The sequence below is a fragment of the Furipterus horrens genome, unplaced genomic scaffold (genome assembly GCF_987537825.1).
Source record: "Furipterus horrens unplaced genomic scaffold, mFurHor1.1.pri manual_scaffold_7, whole genome shotgun sequence".
Classification (NCBI taxonomy): domain Eukaryota; kingdom Metazoa; phylum Chordata; class Mammalia; order Chiroptera; family Furipteridae; genus Furipterus; species Furipterus horrens.
In genome coordinates this window covers 1,884,367-1,901,945 of record NW_028327177.1, presented here as the reverse complement: position 1 = coordinate 1,901,945, position 17,579 = coordinate 1,884,367, and the positions used below count along the sequence as shown (strand labels likewise).

General features: G+C 54.5%; 1 protein-coding gene across 7 annotated transcripts in view; it reads right to left on the bottom strand.

Moving 5' to 3' along the window:
* The window catches only part of PTK2 (protein tyrosine kinase 2), a 92,740-nt gene that overhangs the window by 32,581 nt on the left and 42,580 nt on the right, over positions 1-17,579 (bottom strand). For 4 of the 7 annotated variants that reach the window (XM_090283319.1, XM_090283314.1, XM_090283316.1 and 1 more), the window contains 8 exons: positions 16,615-16,635; positions 15,516-15,613; positions 10,346-10,430; positions 9,281-9,381; positions 7,563-7,678; positions 6,854-6,954; positions 4,512-4,601; positions 1,737-1,941 (listed from right to left, as the gene is read on the bottom strand). In XM_090283319.1, the coding sequence (XP_090139445.1) occupies positions 1,737-1,941; positions 4,512-4,601; positions 6,854-6,954; positions 7,563-7,678; positions 9,281-9,381; positions 10,346-10,430; positions 15,516-15,613; positions 16,615-16,635 (817 nt within the window). Of the gene's footprint in view, positions 1-1,736; positions 1,942-4,511; positions 4,602-6,853; positions 6,955-7,562; positions 7,679-9,280; positions 9,382-10,345; positions 10,431-15,515; positions 15,614-16,614; positions 16,636-17,579 lie in introns of those variants that run through there. The other 3 variants (XM_090283320.1, XM_090283315.1, XM_090283322.1) reach the window with 2 other exon arrangements.

Genomic DNA, 17,579 nt, shown 5'->3' with positions numbered 1-17,579 from the left:
TTCAGAGAACCCCGGAGGGGGACAGAGAGGAGGGGCGCTCAGAGGAGAAATCGGGCCCCTGCTCAGAGCGACGGGGCAGGATGCCAAGTCAGGAGACAAGGTGTCAGGGGAGCAGGTAGATGGAATGGGGACCAGAGGGGAAAAGTGGAAGGACAGGGCCTGTCACTGTCGAAGTGTGAGGAAAGACCAGGAGGAACAACAGTTTGAGCAAAGTGAGAAGTGAAGCATGTTCGGGTCCCGCTCTCACAGTGAGAGGACACACACTCAAGTCACAGGAGGAGCAGGAAGTGAGGCTTGGGGCTCGGGGCAGGCTGCCTGGCAACACAGAAGACCCGGCACGTGACCCCCAGGGCAGGGGGGTGCCCTGCGCCCCAGAGGGGACCCGGCAGGGGAGCCAGCACCTGGACAGCGGGCAGAGCGGGCCTCACAGCGGGACCACGCCGCCTTACACTCTGGGGCAAGGCTGCCTTGTCCACTGCTAAATCCAGACCCAGCTTAGAAAAGCAGGCACTTGGCAAAGAGTGGGACGAGTTGCCCAACTGGACAGACTGGATGGGCCTCCTACTTCTACCCACCGGCTGAGTCCCTCCCTGAGACTTTCTCCTCTAAGGCACCTGTCAAGCAGGTTGAGTTGCCTGTGAGGGTGGGAGCTCTGGTGACAAGGCTGGGCTACTTGAACTCAGGGTCTTTGGGACCCTAAAACTTGGGTGATTTTTATGAAAAAAAGAACAAAAAACAAAAAAAACTAAGCTGTAACAAGATATAATAAAAGACAATCGCACATAAAATCAGGGAAGCAGCCCAACAGGAAAGCAGGCGGCAGAGCACGCCACAGCCCGTGGCGCTGGACAGCCATGTACCCAAACTCCCGGTGCACATGGATCACGTCAAATGTCCTGTGCATTAAATTGTCAAGTCTTGACCTTGACTTGACCTCAATTCAATTCGATAACTGTTTGCTGAGCACTTGTTAGGTGCCTAGCCCTCAGCTCCGCGGCTCCCCAAGTGAGGAAGCCATAGTGGGGCCCATCGAGAGCTCGGGTCTGGCTGGGGACACAGACAAGCAAACAAGAAATTTCCCAGGCCGGGGGGCAGGGCCAACTGGCAGACAGGGGAGGGTGCAGCGCCCTGAGGAGCCCCTGGGTGTCTTCCAGGGCCCGCGGTTGCCGGCCCAAAGCAGGGGCCTCTGAGCGGCCACGGAACAGCAATGTGGACGTTGTAAGACAGTGACAGACGGAACGGCTCTATCTTTGGAGGTAGGGTAGGTCGGGGAAGCTTCCTGAGGGAGGTGACATCTGACCTGGATCTGAAAGACGGGGCCAGGTTCATCGGGGCCACAGGTGGGGAAGGCCTGCCTGAGAGAGAGGACAGCGTGCGGAGAGGCAGGCCCTGCCTGGGAGAAGCACGGGGTGGCTGGGCTGAGCACGGGGGCACCAGCTGGGCGAGCTGTGGGGGAAGGGACGCAGGGCCGCGTGATCACGGACCAGGCATGCCGTGCTCCGTCAGTTAGAAGTTAGGGGAGAGAGATTCCATCATAATTTGAAATTTGCTAAGATTTGAAAATATCATCTACTTCAGACTCTTGCAAGGTATAAATAAATGCAAATCAAGTTAAAAACTGTTTGCCCAAGACCTGGGCCAGCCTCGGGCGCACTGACAAAGGACCTTGCAGGCTGCGCCCGCAGGAGGAAGCAGCGAGCCTGCCCCAGCCCGGCCCTCTCTCCCCCCACTCCTACCTGAGCTGAGCTTTGAGCTCAGTGAACCGGGGCCGCCTGCTGGGGTCATAGGCCCAGCATTTCGTCATAAGGCTGTAGAGGGTGGGAGGGCAATTTGGAGGCATTGGCAATCTTTCCCCATTCTCAATGCGCCCGATCACATCATTGTTCTTCACTCCTTGAAAAGGCTTCACACCATGCATCAGTATCTCCCACATACATACACCTGTGAAATGGGATGAAAACAGACAGTGAACTCAGTAGCCATGGCTTCCGAGTCGGCGCAAGAGCACCCGCCGCACGGTCTGGGCGGTCGGCTAGGCTGCGCAGCACCGGGGACCTCTTGTAAGGACAGTAACACTCATGTAGCACATGAATAATGAAACAGTAACAAAGAAAAATCCATCATTTTGTAAGAGCTTTATTTCTCTAAAAATCCTGTGTTGGAAAACGGCCCACCAGCTGCAAGGACATCTCCGGGCTCCGTGAACAGCCCAGGGAGCAGCGGGGTGAGTTTCAGCTCCACCCCCACGTCGGCCCAACCTGCTGTGAGGCCTCAGGAAGAAGCCCCTGAGCTGCAGCCCCGCGCCATTAGGACCCGCGGATCCCTGGCACGCTGTCCCTCTCACGCTGGCCCGCCCACCCATCCTGGCCAAGGGGCACAGTGGCACTGTCATCTGGTTCATCCACAAACTTGTCACTATGCCTGGGACCTCCCACCCACAAACCCCACAAGCCACCTCAGAAACCGCGCTCTCACGCTACCCTTGGAGGTCACACTCCCCGCATCACCTGGACACCACCTGAGCACTCATCTCTGAAACAAGCAAGCGAACCAAACCCACCACCTACAGAGTGACCCCAGAGCCCTGCACGGGGCGGAGGTGTTCCCTCCTGGTGGTGTCTGGTCGCCACCTGCCACTCTGGTCCCTGGAAAGCCTGCCACCCTGAACACGCCACACACGTGCCTTGGCTCATGCTAACGCCTCCGGCTCAGTGCCCCTTTACTCCTTCCTCACAAACACTCCTCTTTGGGGGTACATTTGCGAGTCCTTCTAAAGCGCTTTCCTGCGTCCCCCTAAGTGCCGCCTCAACTCCTCTGTGAGCGCGCCCTGCGCCCTCCGGAGAGGAGCGGGCCTCTGATTCTGCACCTTCAGCTCCTACCAGGGCGCCTCCCAGGGAGGCAAGGCACAGGCGCCCAGCAGTGCCAGTCGGACCCCGAAAGCCCAGTAAGTGCCAAGGAGAAAGCACGCCCCACAAGCAACGCCCCAGCTCTGCTCCTCCCACCAGGACACCAGCACCCGGGGCCGTTGTGTGAGGCCTGGACACACCATCGGGCCCTTCTTTGCACGGCATTCTTCATCCGCACACCTTCCTTTTCTCTAAACACCATGTCTTGTCCCCCTCCAGGTGCTACTGATTGTGGCGTCCACCACTACTTTCTATGACTGAAAAAGGGGGCCCTGGTGCTAGCTAAACTAGGACACAATCCTTTGTTACCTGTTAGAATTAGCGTATTCTCAGCAAAAGCTCCTTTAACTCACTCAGACAGGAAAGTAACAGAAACACGAGCAAAGCAGGCGAAGCCCCCCAGTGTGCAGGCACGGCAGCCACGCCCCCCACGCCCCAGCTCCCCAAGTGAAGCGCACCGGCATGCGGCCCAGCCCGGCTCCGGAGCATTCAATGGGCATGGGGTCTCTCTGGAGCAGGGCTTCTCTGGGAGGGGGAGTCACCTGTGCGCAGGCCATGGGGCGGAAGCCACTACGGCCTGGCCTAGTGAAGTCCTCCCGACCCTCCTACCAGTTAGGACCCCAGGTGGTCACTCCCACCCACAGCCAGTGAACGGTAAGAACACACGGGGTCTAAGACATTACTTTCATTTACAGGAATGGGCACGTAAGCATACTACTGCTCGGAAGCAGCTTAAAAGGTAGCGAGAAAAGACGGACGGAAGACTCTTCACAAGACGGACGGGAGAAAGCGCAGGAAATGCAGAGACGGGGCGTGCTTTTATCTGGACGCCACACCTGCTACAGAGGCTTCTAGGAAGAGGGACATTTCAGGAGACCTCGAAGTTACACAGAACTTCCACTGGGGCAGGGGGTGTAGGAAGAGACTCCTGGTGGGAGGAGTCACTGCAGGAAGGGGTGGGGACGGGTGTCATCCACACGGAAAGGGGCGGAGAGTTGCAAACCTCCCCTCCACCACCCCCGCTGAAGTGGGCGGGGTGGAAGCCCCACTGCCTCCCTCCTGCACTCACTGGGAGGAGTCGCAAAGACCCACAGCAGGAGGAGGTCGGGGACCAGAGCAGGCGGGAAGGGACAGAACAGACATCAAGGAAGCAGTCCCCACAGAAGATCAAACCTTCAAGCCCTGAGACAAGTCAGGAAGGAGGCCAGATTCCGGAAGAAAGAATGAAGTGTGACCCAGGTCCTCGGGTCTGAGGGGCTATCTTAGCACCAGATGGACAGGCTCACTCCTGGAAGTCAGTCCATAAAGGGACGAGCAGGATGGCAGAGAGGGGGGAGCGGGAAGGGAACAGAGAGGCAACGCCCCAGCTCTGGCAAAGGGAAGCGAGGGAAGAGTGACAGAAGGGGACACAGCAGCGGGACGTCACAGAAGCCACACCGGGACGCTGGCGCATGCGGCTCTGCAACTACCTGCTGAAGGGACAGGAGAGGAGGTTTCATGGCAGGGAAGGCAAACCACCCACATGCCCTGGAGAGACAGGCTCAGTTCATTCTGCAGAACGGGTGAAATGTAATTACAAAAACACAAACTTTTCAAAATACTCACCAAACATCCACACATCACTAGCTGAGGTAAAACGTCGAAAATTGATAGACTCTGGAGCCATCCATTTAATAGGCAACTTTCCTTTGGAAGCTAGAAGATTAATTTTAGAAAGTGAATTTTCCTTGTTATCTGCTTAAGAATCCAACAGTTATAACTAGCTGAGGTTTTAGTATCAAAATAAAAAGCTTAAATATGTGACCCTTGGCCTTCTGTTTCTTTGGGAGAACTACTTTCCTTTCCTTGATGTTCTGAGGTCACCAGGAGGGTGGGGTCGCATGGGGCAGGGCCAGGAAACCCCAGGGCTCTCTGGGGAGCAGCGGGGCGGCGGGAGGGAGACCATTAACCGGAGGTGTCAGCCTGCTGCTCCGCCATGGGGCTTCCCACCGGCCCCCACAGGCGCCCACACAGGCCCACACGGAGCCCGTGGGCTAGGAGTGCCCTGCTCGGGACAGGCCGCCGCTTCCCACTCTGCGCCTCGGGGCCCGGGGAAGTACTGCGCCTGAGGCTTGTCTCGTACATGTTCTGACTTTAGGCCCTACAGACTGCACGTCCTGGCAGGTCCTAGTTTCTTCAGGCCATGAGGTCCAGGTGTCCTCAGTGAGGGGCCTGAGTCTGACTTCCCTCTAAGGGGACTCTGATCGCTGGTCATCACGCGATAGTTACATTTGCTTCATTCAGATTTTGCCACTGAGCTTCAAGCACCTTCATGAAAACTGCGCTCACACCCTGTCGGACTCCTTCACACAAACTGCCCTGCAGCTGTGCCCTGAGCAGGGAAGCCCTCCCTCTGGCCTGGGGGCTCTGCCTGCACGGACCCTGCTGGGGCAACTGTCCGTGGGGAGCCGTCCAATGAGGGTGCGCAGCCTGGCCCACCCGGCTGCTGGGAGTCGGCTCCTGGCCCGGAATCTAGGGCTGGGATCAGTTAGGATTTGCGCTGGGCAGGAAATGCATTTTAGAGCAATGGGAAGCCAACTTGGCTGTTCTGCAGTTAAATGATGATACACCCAGAACGAGCACACAACACGAGAACTTCCTTTTCACATAACAGAGGACCGCTGTCCAGTGTCTCAGGCTACAGTATACAAAAAGCCTATGGAAAGAGAACAGTCAGGAGCCATAGCATGAAATAAGAAAGTCAAACAACTGGGAAAGAAGCTGGCCTTTGCAGAAAGCAGTGGCGATTAGAATATACACTCGCAAGTCAAACCTTAGCTGAAGTGCTAGGAATAGGAACACATTAATAAGAACTTTTGTTCAAGAATAATTTGAAGAGCCAGGCCAACCTCATTCTAGACTGGCAAGTTGAAGAAAAATGGCATGAGCGAGACTTCAGGTCCCAAACTACGGGAGCCAATCCTGGAGCCAGTGACTGGAGGGGTGTCAGTCCGACACCGCTCCCTGGGCGCAGGCCCCACGCCCACCTGCTGCCAGGCTGTGACCGCCTAACAGCCGCAGGACACCTGCGCTGCGTCCAATGTTTCGTTACTGGAAATAAACTGCAATGCGCGTTCAAAGGCAGGTCCCGTGTGAACTGCGTGTTCACCTCTCCTACAGAAGCGCCCAGGACGGCGTCGGTGGCTTACATGGGAGCCGTGGCTGAGTTTCTTTAAGGAGCTGCAGACTCCTTTCCAGGGCGGCTGCCCCGTCTCACTTCCTCACGAGCAGCTTACGCGTCCCGTCATTCCTACGCCTCGGCCAGCACACGCTGTTCCCGCCCCTTTACTCTCCATCCTGGTCAGTGTGGCCTGGGTGTGCGCGTCCCTCACGAGGGAGGCGCGGATTTGCCAACCACAACGTCCTCTGCAGCAAAATCTGTCTCCATATCTTTTGCCCATTTGTTTTTTCTTTTTTACTGTTGAGTTTTGAGAATTCTTGCTATATTCTAGATATCAGTTCTTGTTGGATACATACGTGGCTGGCGAATATTTCCTTCCACTCTGTAACCTGTCTCCTCATCCTGTTAACAGGTCTTTTGCAGAACAAAGGTCTTTAATTGTGACGAGATCCAATCGGGCCATTGTTCCCATCTATGAGTCTCTGGCGTCAAGTCTAAGGACGCTGTGCCTAGCCCTAGATGTGTACGTTTTTCCTAGAAGTTTTACATTCTGTAATTGTCTCTGACCTGCCCTGAGTTAATGGGGACGAGGGTCTGGCTGAGGCCCGTGTGCACCTGCGGACGGCCAGCGCCCCTGGAGCACCTGCTGAAAGGCCGTCCATCCCCCTGCACTGACTTCACAGCTGTCAATAATTAGCTGAGTGTATTTCTTAAAAGCACACCCGTATAAGAAATAAAAACCATTAGTGCTCCTGAGCCTATTTTTCATTTACTGCTCCGATCTTACCTTTGTAGTAAGTGCTGTCCTCCATGTACCGGGACAACCCAAAGTCACCCAGTTTCACACAGTCGTTTGCGGACACTAGGACGTTCCGAGCAGCAATGTCCCTGACAAGGAAAAATTTGGGACAATAAATTTTAACACAAGGAAAACAGACCGCAGAGTCGTCATCTCTATCACGTAAAGATACGCAGGCGCTTCTGCTGCTTCACTTCACATGCACTCCTTCTGGCAGGTGTTTGCTCGCTGACATGTTGATTGGCATTTTGAATGATTGCAAAGTGTATTCTCAACAATGAAACTGCTCATTACTTTTCCAACAATCCCTTTTCCAGCTGCATTGCTGACAGTGACATACAGCCAGGGCTGTCCCTGCCGCCCTAAGGGACGTGATCAAGGTCACCTTCTCAACACCCGCCGCCGTGTCTGCGGACGCGTTTGTAGTAATGCGGTGACGAGAGGTGAGCACAACACCGAGCTCTCGCGTCGGCTGGACCCAGGTTACACCCAGAAGTTCCAGAGGGCGCCGCAGCGGTCGCCTGTGACACGGGAGCCCGGCAGGCCCCGACCCTGTGTTCACTGCACAGTCTTTGCGGAAGGAACAGCTGATCCCCGCGGGGAAAAGCCCTTCACCCGCGGGGACGAGCACCGCGGCGCCCGCACGGCTGAGGCACGTGGCCCGAGCCCCTGGCCCTGCCTCCCGCCCGGACCTCACCTGTGCACAAACCGCTTGCTCTCCAGGTAGGCGAGAGCTGTGCTGAGCTGGTAGGCGTACAGGATCAGAGACGCCAGGTCCAAGCTGTACTTCCGTATCTGCAGAAACGACCTCAGCTTCGGGCCGGGGGCCAGGACGGAAGGAGACGATTAGTGATGTAGAAGAGAAACCCGCAGCAGGAGACTGCAGCCAACAATGGGCCCCCATCTCCACACGCGTTTCGCTGAGGGCGACTTCATTTCTCCCCAGATAAAAAAGTGTAACAAATGGAACACACTAGCTCAGAGATTACAGTTAATCGTCCTTTATTTGAAATCCCACTGTCAAATTGGAATCTCCACTACTAGAGGAATTTCTGAAAAACTCAGAAAGATGCTTCCAGGGATGAATAGAAGCAAGTATAAAATATTGCTAAATAGTAACAGTTGGAAAACAAAAAGATCTAGCTACCACTCACACAAGCCCGAGACACACACACACACACACACACACACACACACACGGTCAGCTCACTCCACTCCAAACCTCACTGTATCTGGGCAGATCTGAGAATAAGGTGACAGGGAGGGAGGGGTGACAAGCAGCAGCCACCCTGCCTCCCCCACCCCATGGGGTTTCGGGCGCAGAAAGGCTGACAGCTCACGTGCCGGGTATTTATCCCGCTGGGCTGAGCAGGGCCTACGACCACTGCTGTGACCAAAGCAGATAAACGCTAACACAGCAGAGAAGAGCGGAGGAACTGAGCGCTACTTCTACACAATCAATACTGAAGGAGAATCATTTAGCATCAGTTCCTTAATCCCAAAGAATCAGCAGTTTCTTCAAAAGCAAAAGAAGGGAAATACTGTACAAAAAACCAAGTGTGCTCCATTTTACCTGGAAAGGCAGAACAGGGGAGGAGAGCCGTGGGGACCTCAGGCAGGGCCCTCTGCAAGGGCTGGGGGCTGATGCCGCCGCAAAGAGGAGGAAAGACCAAACCAAACTTTGGCTCCTGGCCGCTGATAAACCCAGTACCCATTAGAAGCAGAACAAGGGATGTGTGCACCACATTTGAAGGCTGCATTACACGTCTCAGTACCAGAAATTTGAGTGTGGGCATCTGAAAAATCTACCTGTGTCTGTCCCCAGCCAGGCCTGCAGATGAGAGAGCCGGGTGCTGGGCCCACCCTGCCTGCCCTGCTCAGCCTGAGGGTTTGAGTCTGCAGGCCAGGGGTGGGGCTCAGGAATTTGCATTTTGAACAAGTTTCCAGTTGATGGTGATAAAGCAATTAAAGAGTTTCTGTTTTCTGGAGAAAGTCAAATAGGGAAAGCTGTCCCCACTCTGTTCCTCACATTTCGAAAAGAAACAGACTACTGTCATTTGGTCTAAACAACTCTGCAAAGTGAATTCTCAAAAAGATTACGGAGCTGGTCAGATTTAGCAAAATTCAGCATTAATTTACCACTGCTCAAATCACTGCGCCAGTTCCTTAGCCAACAGCACCAGAGGGGAGGGAGAAAAACAGAAACCACTCGGTCACCTGCTGCTTCCAGTCCTGACAAAGCTTTTGGTCAGCAAGATGCTGCTAGGGGGTGACCAGGGACTTACTGACAAAGACACTGGCCCCATACCCTCTGGATCCAGGCCACAGGGGACGCACCGCGCGCTTCCCTCCCTGACACCCAGGGCACACGCAGCCCGCGGGAGCCGGCGGGCACGGGGCCGGGCCGCACGGTACCTCTCCAAGCGTGCAGAGCTCCATGATGATCCAGACGGGGTTCTCCGTGATGACGCCAATCAGCTTCACAATGTGGGGGTGGTCAAACTGGCGCATGGTCACTAGGGGAGAACGGGGCCAGTCAGTCTCTCGGCAGGGAGGCAGCTACGAGGGCGGGTCACTGTTTTCTCCGCCTCAGCCCCCGGTCGTGCTTGCGGGACAGGATTAAGGCTCCGCGGAGGCCTAACTGATGACGTCACAGTAGGGTTTCCTGACTTGTTAACCTGCTGGGCTATCCCGAGGCCAACGCTCCCAGAAACAGCGCACAGACGGCAGTCGGTCGGCCAGTGTATGTGGCACAAAGGACCCTGAGATCCACTCCACAATGCCCACCGAGGCCTTCTGTGAACCATACAGTGGGGTCCCCGTCCCCACAGAGCTCAAAGTCTAGGCCTGGGCGGGAGGGGCAGCCACGGTCACTGCCAAGCAAGGCATGGGTGGTCATGGGTCCTTGGGAGGAACGACACGGCCCTGTGGTAACACAGCAAGGAGGGCGACTGGATGTGGTGGAGGGAAGGGGCCGGTGAGGAAGGGAGGGTGCCCGGCTGTGGGCAGGCAGGAGGGAGCCTGCCAGGTACTGACAGGCAAGAGAAGGTGCTATCTCTGTGAGAGTGTGTGTTTGCAGAGAGGACCCATGCACCCACATAACAGCCCGTGTGAGCTCTGAGCAGAGGGCAGTGACTGCAGCAGGACCAGGGGACTCTGTCCCGCTCACCGCCCAACGCCAGGGCCTGCAGCACGTGGGGAAGGACCACTTCTGTATCTCCCGATCCCAGGGCGAGGGTGTTCCATGGTACCAAGCCCCAAGGGACAATGGGACAGTAAACCAATCTACCTTCACACCAAGTCTTACCCAGAAGGATCTGCAGGCAAGGCCTCTTCAACTAGAGGCATCAATTTGAAGGCAAGATAATAAATCAATGGGGTTGTCTCATAAGAGTCAAAACGTTCTTTTCTGCTTCAGAGACAGTTTGGGTCTCACAGATAAAGTCAAATAGAGTCCCACAGAAACGTCTAGAAACTTACAGGCTTCTTGAAGAAACTTCTCTCTCACGCTGTCCGAGGTACAGTTCTTACACGTTTTAATTGCGACCGCCAAAGTTGGGTTCTCCTGTTGGAAAATCACAGATTCACACACGTGCCACAGAGCTTCCCTGCAGGCACCTGGGGCACGCTCAGGACCGGCCACCTGTCCCCAGCTCTGTGCGCACTGGGCCAGACACAAAGAGAGGTGTAAAACCTCAGGGCGGGAGGGCGCTTGAAACACGAGGCCTGTCCAGTGGGTATCCCGCCATGTAATGTGAAAAACAGAGACATTTATTGAAGAAGAGACAAGATACAGGAAACAGTGTACACAAGACAGTGACGCCTCAGTCCCCTTCACAGCAGGCACCTGGGACCTCACACAGCTCTCCCAGTTGCCATCGGCTGCCCCGTCGTATTTTCCTGAATCTCACAAATGGTCTGAAATCTCTTCTATTTCAAAGGTGATTTTAGTTTTGGGAAAAGCCAGAAGTCACGGCGTGAAATCTGGTTCATTGGTGGTGGTCTGAATCAAGTCAATAGCAACGGCAGCACTATGTTCCTTCTGCTCTGGTGGCAGAAGCTGCGGAACGAAATTTGCCACGACATGTTTCATGTCAAGATCCTGCGCCAAAACCTTGGATAGAGTAGAGTTTGGAGTCCCCAGGTCAGCCTCCAGTTCCCACGCCGTCAGTCGCCCGTCTTTGTTGATGGCAGCCCGTACTCGCTCAGCGCTCTCAGTGTCTGCTGGTTGCAGGACCTCCGGAACGTGGGTCACTTTCCACAGACCCTCGAGCATCTCTGAGGCGTCTGTGTCGCACTTTTATTTGAGCTGCGCTCACTGTGTCATCCCGGAAACCTGAACACGCCAAGCTTTCTCGGGAGAGTCCTTGCTGTGAACAATGGGCCGCTGTCCACCTCAACTCCCGCCTCAGGCAGCAGAGGGGATGTGGGAGGACAGGGCCTCCCAGTGGCCCTCAGCGTCAGAGCGCCCCAGGGTTCCATCGCGGGGTCACCTCGGTTCACTTCATCTCCTCCAGCGCCAAGGGACTCAAGAACCAACTCCATTTCAACCTCCGAACTTCTCGTTCCCGGCCTCGCTTTTCCTTCCAGCCCAGACCCTACCTATTCCCTGTCCTGGCTAGGATGCAGCAGAGTGATTTTACGCTTGGTACGACCACAACAAAACCCGATACCCCACCATGATGACCCACGTTGGACGTGAACTTGACAGGGTCGCGGGCGCCCAGCGGTGGCTCCCACTCTGCTGGGTGAGCACGACAGGAATGTGACAGACTGAGCGAGGCCGGCCCTCTCCCCCGTCCGCGGACGCCCTGGGCAGAACCAGAGCTGGCCTTCCCATCTGCCTGCCGCTGGGCCGGGACATCGTTTGGTGCCAGCCTAGGGATTCCAACAACACCAACGGCTGTGCGGGGCCGTGGGCCCTGGGACGCGCGCTGGGAGCCACGACAGCACCAGCTCGCCGGCCCCCAGTCTGCCCATCGCAGCCCTTCGGGTGTCAGCCTCCATGATTACGCGCCCCTTCCGCATCAATTCCCGTGTAAACACGCCACGCTGCGCACACGCACACGTGTGGTACTATTTTCTGGAGAACGCTGCCCAACACAGCTGCCCTCACACCTGCTTCGTCCTCAGCTTCTGCCACCGTGTGAAGCAAACAGGACGGACGCAGCTGCCCAAGGGCCGCAACCCGGATGCAACCCCGACGGCCCACCCCGGCCGTCTCCTGTGCATCCAGCTGTCCAGGGCACACCTCGGGCCCCTCCCCACGGCAGGCACCCACACTCTGCCTGGCCCGCTCGCCACCTCGCTGCGACGCCTGCCCTGCCGGCACCACCTGCCACCCAGTCTCCGCAGGGCGTCCCGTCACTCTGCTTAGACCCCCCAACGGCTTCCGTCCCGTTACCCCGAGAACAGAGGCCCAACCCTTCACCACGGGCGCCAGAGGAGCCCGCACACCAGACGTCCGCTCCAAGGGCTTTTCCTAAAACCTTTAAAAGAGACAAAGAGGACTGTGTAACTGCCTAAGATACGGTCTTTAAAAACCTTTCTTAAACAGAGACAACGTACAGGGGAGACGGAAGTGTCGGTGCCACTGGGCCCCTGACCGCTGTGGCTCGGGGAGCTGGGCGCAGTCCTGCAAAGCGGAAGGTCACTGGCTCAGTTCCCGGTCAGGGCAAGGGCCTGGGCTGCAGGTTCGGTCCCAGCCAGGGCGTGTGCAGGATGCAACGGATGGATGTTTCTTGCTCATGTCAGTGTTTCTCTCCCTCTCGTCCCCCCTCCTTTCCCCTCTCCCTGAAAATAAATAAATAAAATCCTAAAAAAAAAAAAACAACTGAAAGAAAAGGCCACTCTGGTGTCTACTCTGCCTGGGTAGAGATTGGGACTAGGCCCTGCATTAATAATGGCTGGTAGACGTGTAAAAGATTTTAACAAACAAACCTAGAGGAGGACTTTCAGGGATAAATTATGAGAAAAACATATTTAAAAACCAGTTTTCAAGGGGAGGATCATAATGACAAGAGCATGTGCAGGCGCTTAGCAGATGCTCAAATAAAAACAATAAGCCTGATAACCTTGCCCGATAAGGACAAACGGCGTGCTAACTAGCCTTTAAATTTCATCTCTGCTGTCTCTCAGGAAGGAACTCACAGTCCTGACCCCAAGGCCCACAGCCCCACCAATGCCCCAGGGCTTTCTGGCCTCACCTGGCTTCCCCTCCTCCGCTCCTTGGCAGTCTCCCTGCCTCCTCCCTGTGGCTTCCTGTGCCACACGGGTCCCCAGGGGAGCTCTAGGCCTTCCGACCGGCTCCTGGGAAGAGCGCCTGGACCTCCTCCTGCCCAGAAGCCCTGCTCCCCACTCAGCACTCAGTGGGTTTGTTTCTGCCTGTGCCCTGGGGCCCCGACAGAACTCCAGTCCTGCGAGAGCGGGGATTCTGCCTGTTTTGCTCATTATTGTGTCCCTGCCACGCAGCTCTCTCACACGGTAGAGTCAGCAAACACCGGGGATTGCTGAAAGACCTACTTCACTCTCAGTTACAGGACCAAGAGCAGGGTCTTGTCCATGAAACCCATGCTGAGTCACATTCTGACTTGTTAAGAATCCTTGAAAAATGTTGTTTCGTCTTATAGAACAGCATGGAGCATCGCCTGGAAAATGGACTTCTAATAGGAACCCAGAGAAACTGACTCCTCTGCTGTAAATTTAGACTCCCACATTAGGAAAAAGTAGACATCCACATACAATATAGATCAGAAAGAGGGTCACCAAAACCTGGTGAGTCCTGATATTCTTCGGTGGGGCGGGATTCATTCAACAAATATTTAGTAAGCACTGGACTGTGGCTATTTCAAAAACTGTTCTCTTGGAATCTGCACAGCTCAAATGGGTGCTCACGCTCCGAGTGAACGAGGTCAAGTCCACCAACGCTGCTCCGAGCTGCGTGACCCCAGTCACCACCCACGCTGGCAGCTGCGAACCGCGGGAGGCTTGTCTATGAGGGTTCTGAAAGCCGCTGGGTTCAACTGCAATAACTTAGAGTCAGGAGCCCCCCCCGCCCCTGCGATGTCTCAGTCAGGGGAGGCCAGGCCCAGTTAGGTCTCCCACTGAGTTTAGACCCAGGGCTGTTCCCGCTGCATTTGGCTTCAAAGAGCACAGGGAAGAGGACTGGGCAGAGCAGCCATGCAGAGGTGGTGCAAGCATCTGGGAAGGAGCCGACAGCTGAAAATAGGTAACAGGTGATGCAATTTTATGTGCGCGTAAGGGTGAAGGCTTTTAAAACGGAACTTTAAAAAATGGACCCTCTGATTTGTTTAGCTACAGGGTGGCAATTACCTGCTGTTCCTGACCAAGAACTTGTACAGCTCTTTGGTTATAAAAGTAATGGCTGGTCATCCCTGAAGCATGTGGAGCTGACATGGAAAATGATGGACATGCTGGCCCCCGGGAAACGCCTTTGCAGCTTCCAAAGCAGGGCCCGCCTGCCGCCCTTGCTCTTACAGCGTCATGAGCTGCCTCTTACACCTGCTGTTATATTCTAGTTAAAGGTTTCTTGAGCAAGTATGTACTGTTATTTTTAAATGTCGTTTAAAAATTACTGATCTCATCATCAAACCCACAACCTAGGTAAGTACCCTGACTGGGGGTGCAACCTGCAGCCTTTTGGAGCCAGGACGATGCTGCGACCAGTGGGCCGGCCGCTCAGGGCCGTGGTGCTGCTTCTTTAGCAAACACTCGAGCCACTAGTTCATTGGAAGGTTACCCAGCTCCCATCAGACCTAGCAATTCTACTCCGTGACGTAAACTCAAGGGAACTGAAAACTGGGCCTGAATGTCCCAGCAGCATTATTTGTAACAGCTCAGAAGCGGCAGCAGCCCACAGGACCGCCCACTGGCGACGGACGCACTGAGAGCGGGCACGCGCCTGGCGGATGGGCACAGCCATCAGAAGGGTGACACTGTGCCGCAGGACCCAGCGTGGGCAAGCCCTGGACCCCTCATGCGCACTGGAAAAGACGACCAGAGGCCCCACCTCGGGTGAGAGCCTTGCGGGCAACGTCCAGAATGGGCCGCTCTACAGAAACAAAGGAGGTGCGTGGCGGCCAAGAGCTGGGGGAGGGGGGCTGGGAAGTAACTGCTAACAGGGGTTTCTTCTGGGGGTAAAAAAGAGCTCTACAACTGTGCGACAGCTGCACAAGTCCTGAACACACCGCAAAACACGGCTGTACGGCACATGCACAGGAGTGTTACAGCATGTGAGATTCACCTGCAGAAAGCCATTACTAAGTCAGTAACTTAAACAATCCATATACTCTTTTGGAGGGCAGCTGGGGGAAACTGAAGTTCTCATCCTGAGAGCAGGTCGTGCGAGCCCTGGCTAACGGCTGTCAGCGGCGGCTGCCTGTCTGTGAGCCCCGCCCAGGAAGAGCCACTACAGCATCCTCACCGACAACAGAGGCTGGAAGGTGAGATTGACAAGCCCTGTAGGTGCTACTTTGCCATTTTCCATGAATAAATTCATGAAGTAAGCTGACACACACGATGAGCTAAAAGGCCACCTGCAAACCCCTTGAAGGACGGAGGTCTTGCGAAGACAAACAGGAGGAACCTTCTAATGTAAACAGTCAGGAGGGGCCCTGGCTTCCGGACTTACAGGGCCCATGTACACGCCTTGATGGACGTCTCCAAACTGGCCTTCTCCGATGCACCGTCCGAGCTCGATTCTCTCCCTTTGGATCTCATAATCCCGGGCTGCAAAACAGGACCCATGCATCAGAAACCACAGGGCGCGACATTCCGGATGCAGGAAGGGCCCCTTCCCTGTGTTGGCACCATGACCGGAAGCCTCCCCAGTGGCACGCCGTTCTAGGACAGCGGGCGTCCCTCAGACGGCACTGGGAAGGGAGTAGTGGGGCTGGGACGCCGTGTTCCAGTGTCTGACTTAGTTTATATCTATCCGATAGGTTTCAAAATAATTTCTCTAAGTATTAAATTATATGCTTAAGTGATAAGTGATATTAGTTAAAATATTAATATGTGAAGGCTAAAAAGTTACTTAAAACAATTATTTCACAAATAACTAAAGTTTATAAATATGAAAGCAACAAAAAATTGTATCATGAGTAACTGTATGTTTTAAAAGTTTAAGAGTGTTCCACTTTATTATAATTTTATCTCAATATTATTCATGGAGCTAAAAGAGTTTAAAGAGGTAGCTTCAAAAAATTAATTTCAAAATTAGGTAACTTGGAACCAGGTTGAACATGTTCCATAAAATAGGAGTATTTTACATTTTTGAGAGCATTTGCCTCAAACTGATGTGTTAGATGGCTGATTTATACAAACCAATTATTTACAGGCTGTCCGGGCACATGGAGAAACTGCCCCCAGGCACCCAGGAGGTCGAATCCAATCACCTTGCTGCGCGGCACAGGGGCCACCACTCCTGTCGGCCGGTGCCCCTGCAGCCCCGACTACGGGTCCTCACCAATGGAACACCATGACAGCCAAGTATTTTAGAACGCTCCCCCAGGTTATCAAATTATAAATCGTGCAGAAAGTTCAACCCGAATTTTAGATGGCTATTTTCCTCTTTAAAATCACTTTAGCTAGTAGTTCCATTGATTTAATGGCATGAATAAACCAATGAAAGATAGTTTAAAATAAAAGTTAACTGAAAACTGAAACATCCCGTCTCATTCCACAGGTTGCAATTGCAAGCAAATGCAGTTATTTTAAAGGAATCCTGTTACCTTCATCTATTCCATAGCTTTCTGTATTGCAATTAAGAGAGAAAAAAATGGAAGACCTTGCTTAGACATAACTAACAGCAATTGGGTTAACAATAAATGCAAAGAGTACATTTCAACAACATCCACTTTGTTAAATGTTTCCCCTGTGAATCTGAGTCATAAAGAAAGGACCAGGCCCCAGTGAAAGCTAAACTGGCTCCAGGCACCCTCAGTGCGACACGGACGACTCCCCCGTTCCCGCCCGGGGACCCCTTCCTGAGGACCCCTTTGTGTGCAGTCTGGATCAAGGTTAGCCACGTGGACATTTACCCCTCGGCTCTGAATAATAAAAATACACAAACAATCTGGATTCCCTGCAAGTACATACAAATGACGAGCTGGCTAACCAAGAAGTAGCGTTTTCCCAAATTGCTACTGCCAGTCAAAGCGTGCACACAGAGGCCTGGAATCACTATTGACCAGGAGGTCTGGGAAGGGGCCAGGGGCCCACGCAGGCCCACGCACGCCTCAGCAGGGGGACGGTGCGCCTAGGAGCGAGCTTCCTTCACAACCTTCACACAAGGGAGGAGAGCGCCCCCCCTCCCCCCACCCCGCACACTCATGTCACTCCCATGCACAGCTCTGCGAGGTCAGGCTGGCAACTGGCGCCTTCTTAGGGCCTCTGAGGCTGTAAGGTGGAATCATAGAGGGGCCTCTTTCAGGTGTCGGCTTACAATTTTTTAAATGTCAATGACATTTCAAGGGCATCTCCAATCCAAGATCTGGGACTACAAGCTCCAAGTGGAGACCTGGGGCTTGCAGAGTCTCCTCAATCAACAAGCAGCAGAGCAGAGAGAACAGGATGCTGACATCTCTGGGCACAGGAAGGCCAGCAGGAAGGTCAGCAGGAAGGTCAGCAACCCCCGTCCCCGCCCCCGCCCGGACTGGATTAGGGAAGCTCTTTGTAACTGGTTGGTCAAAGGCAA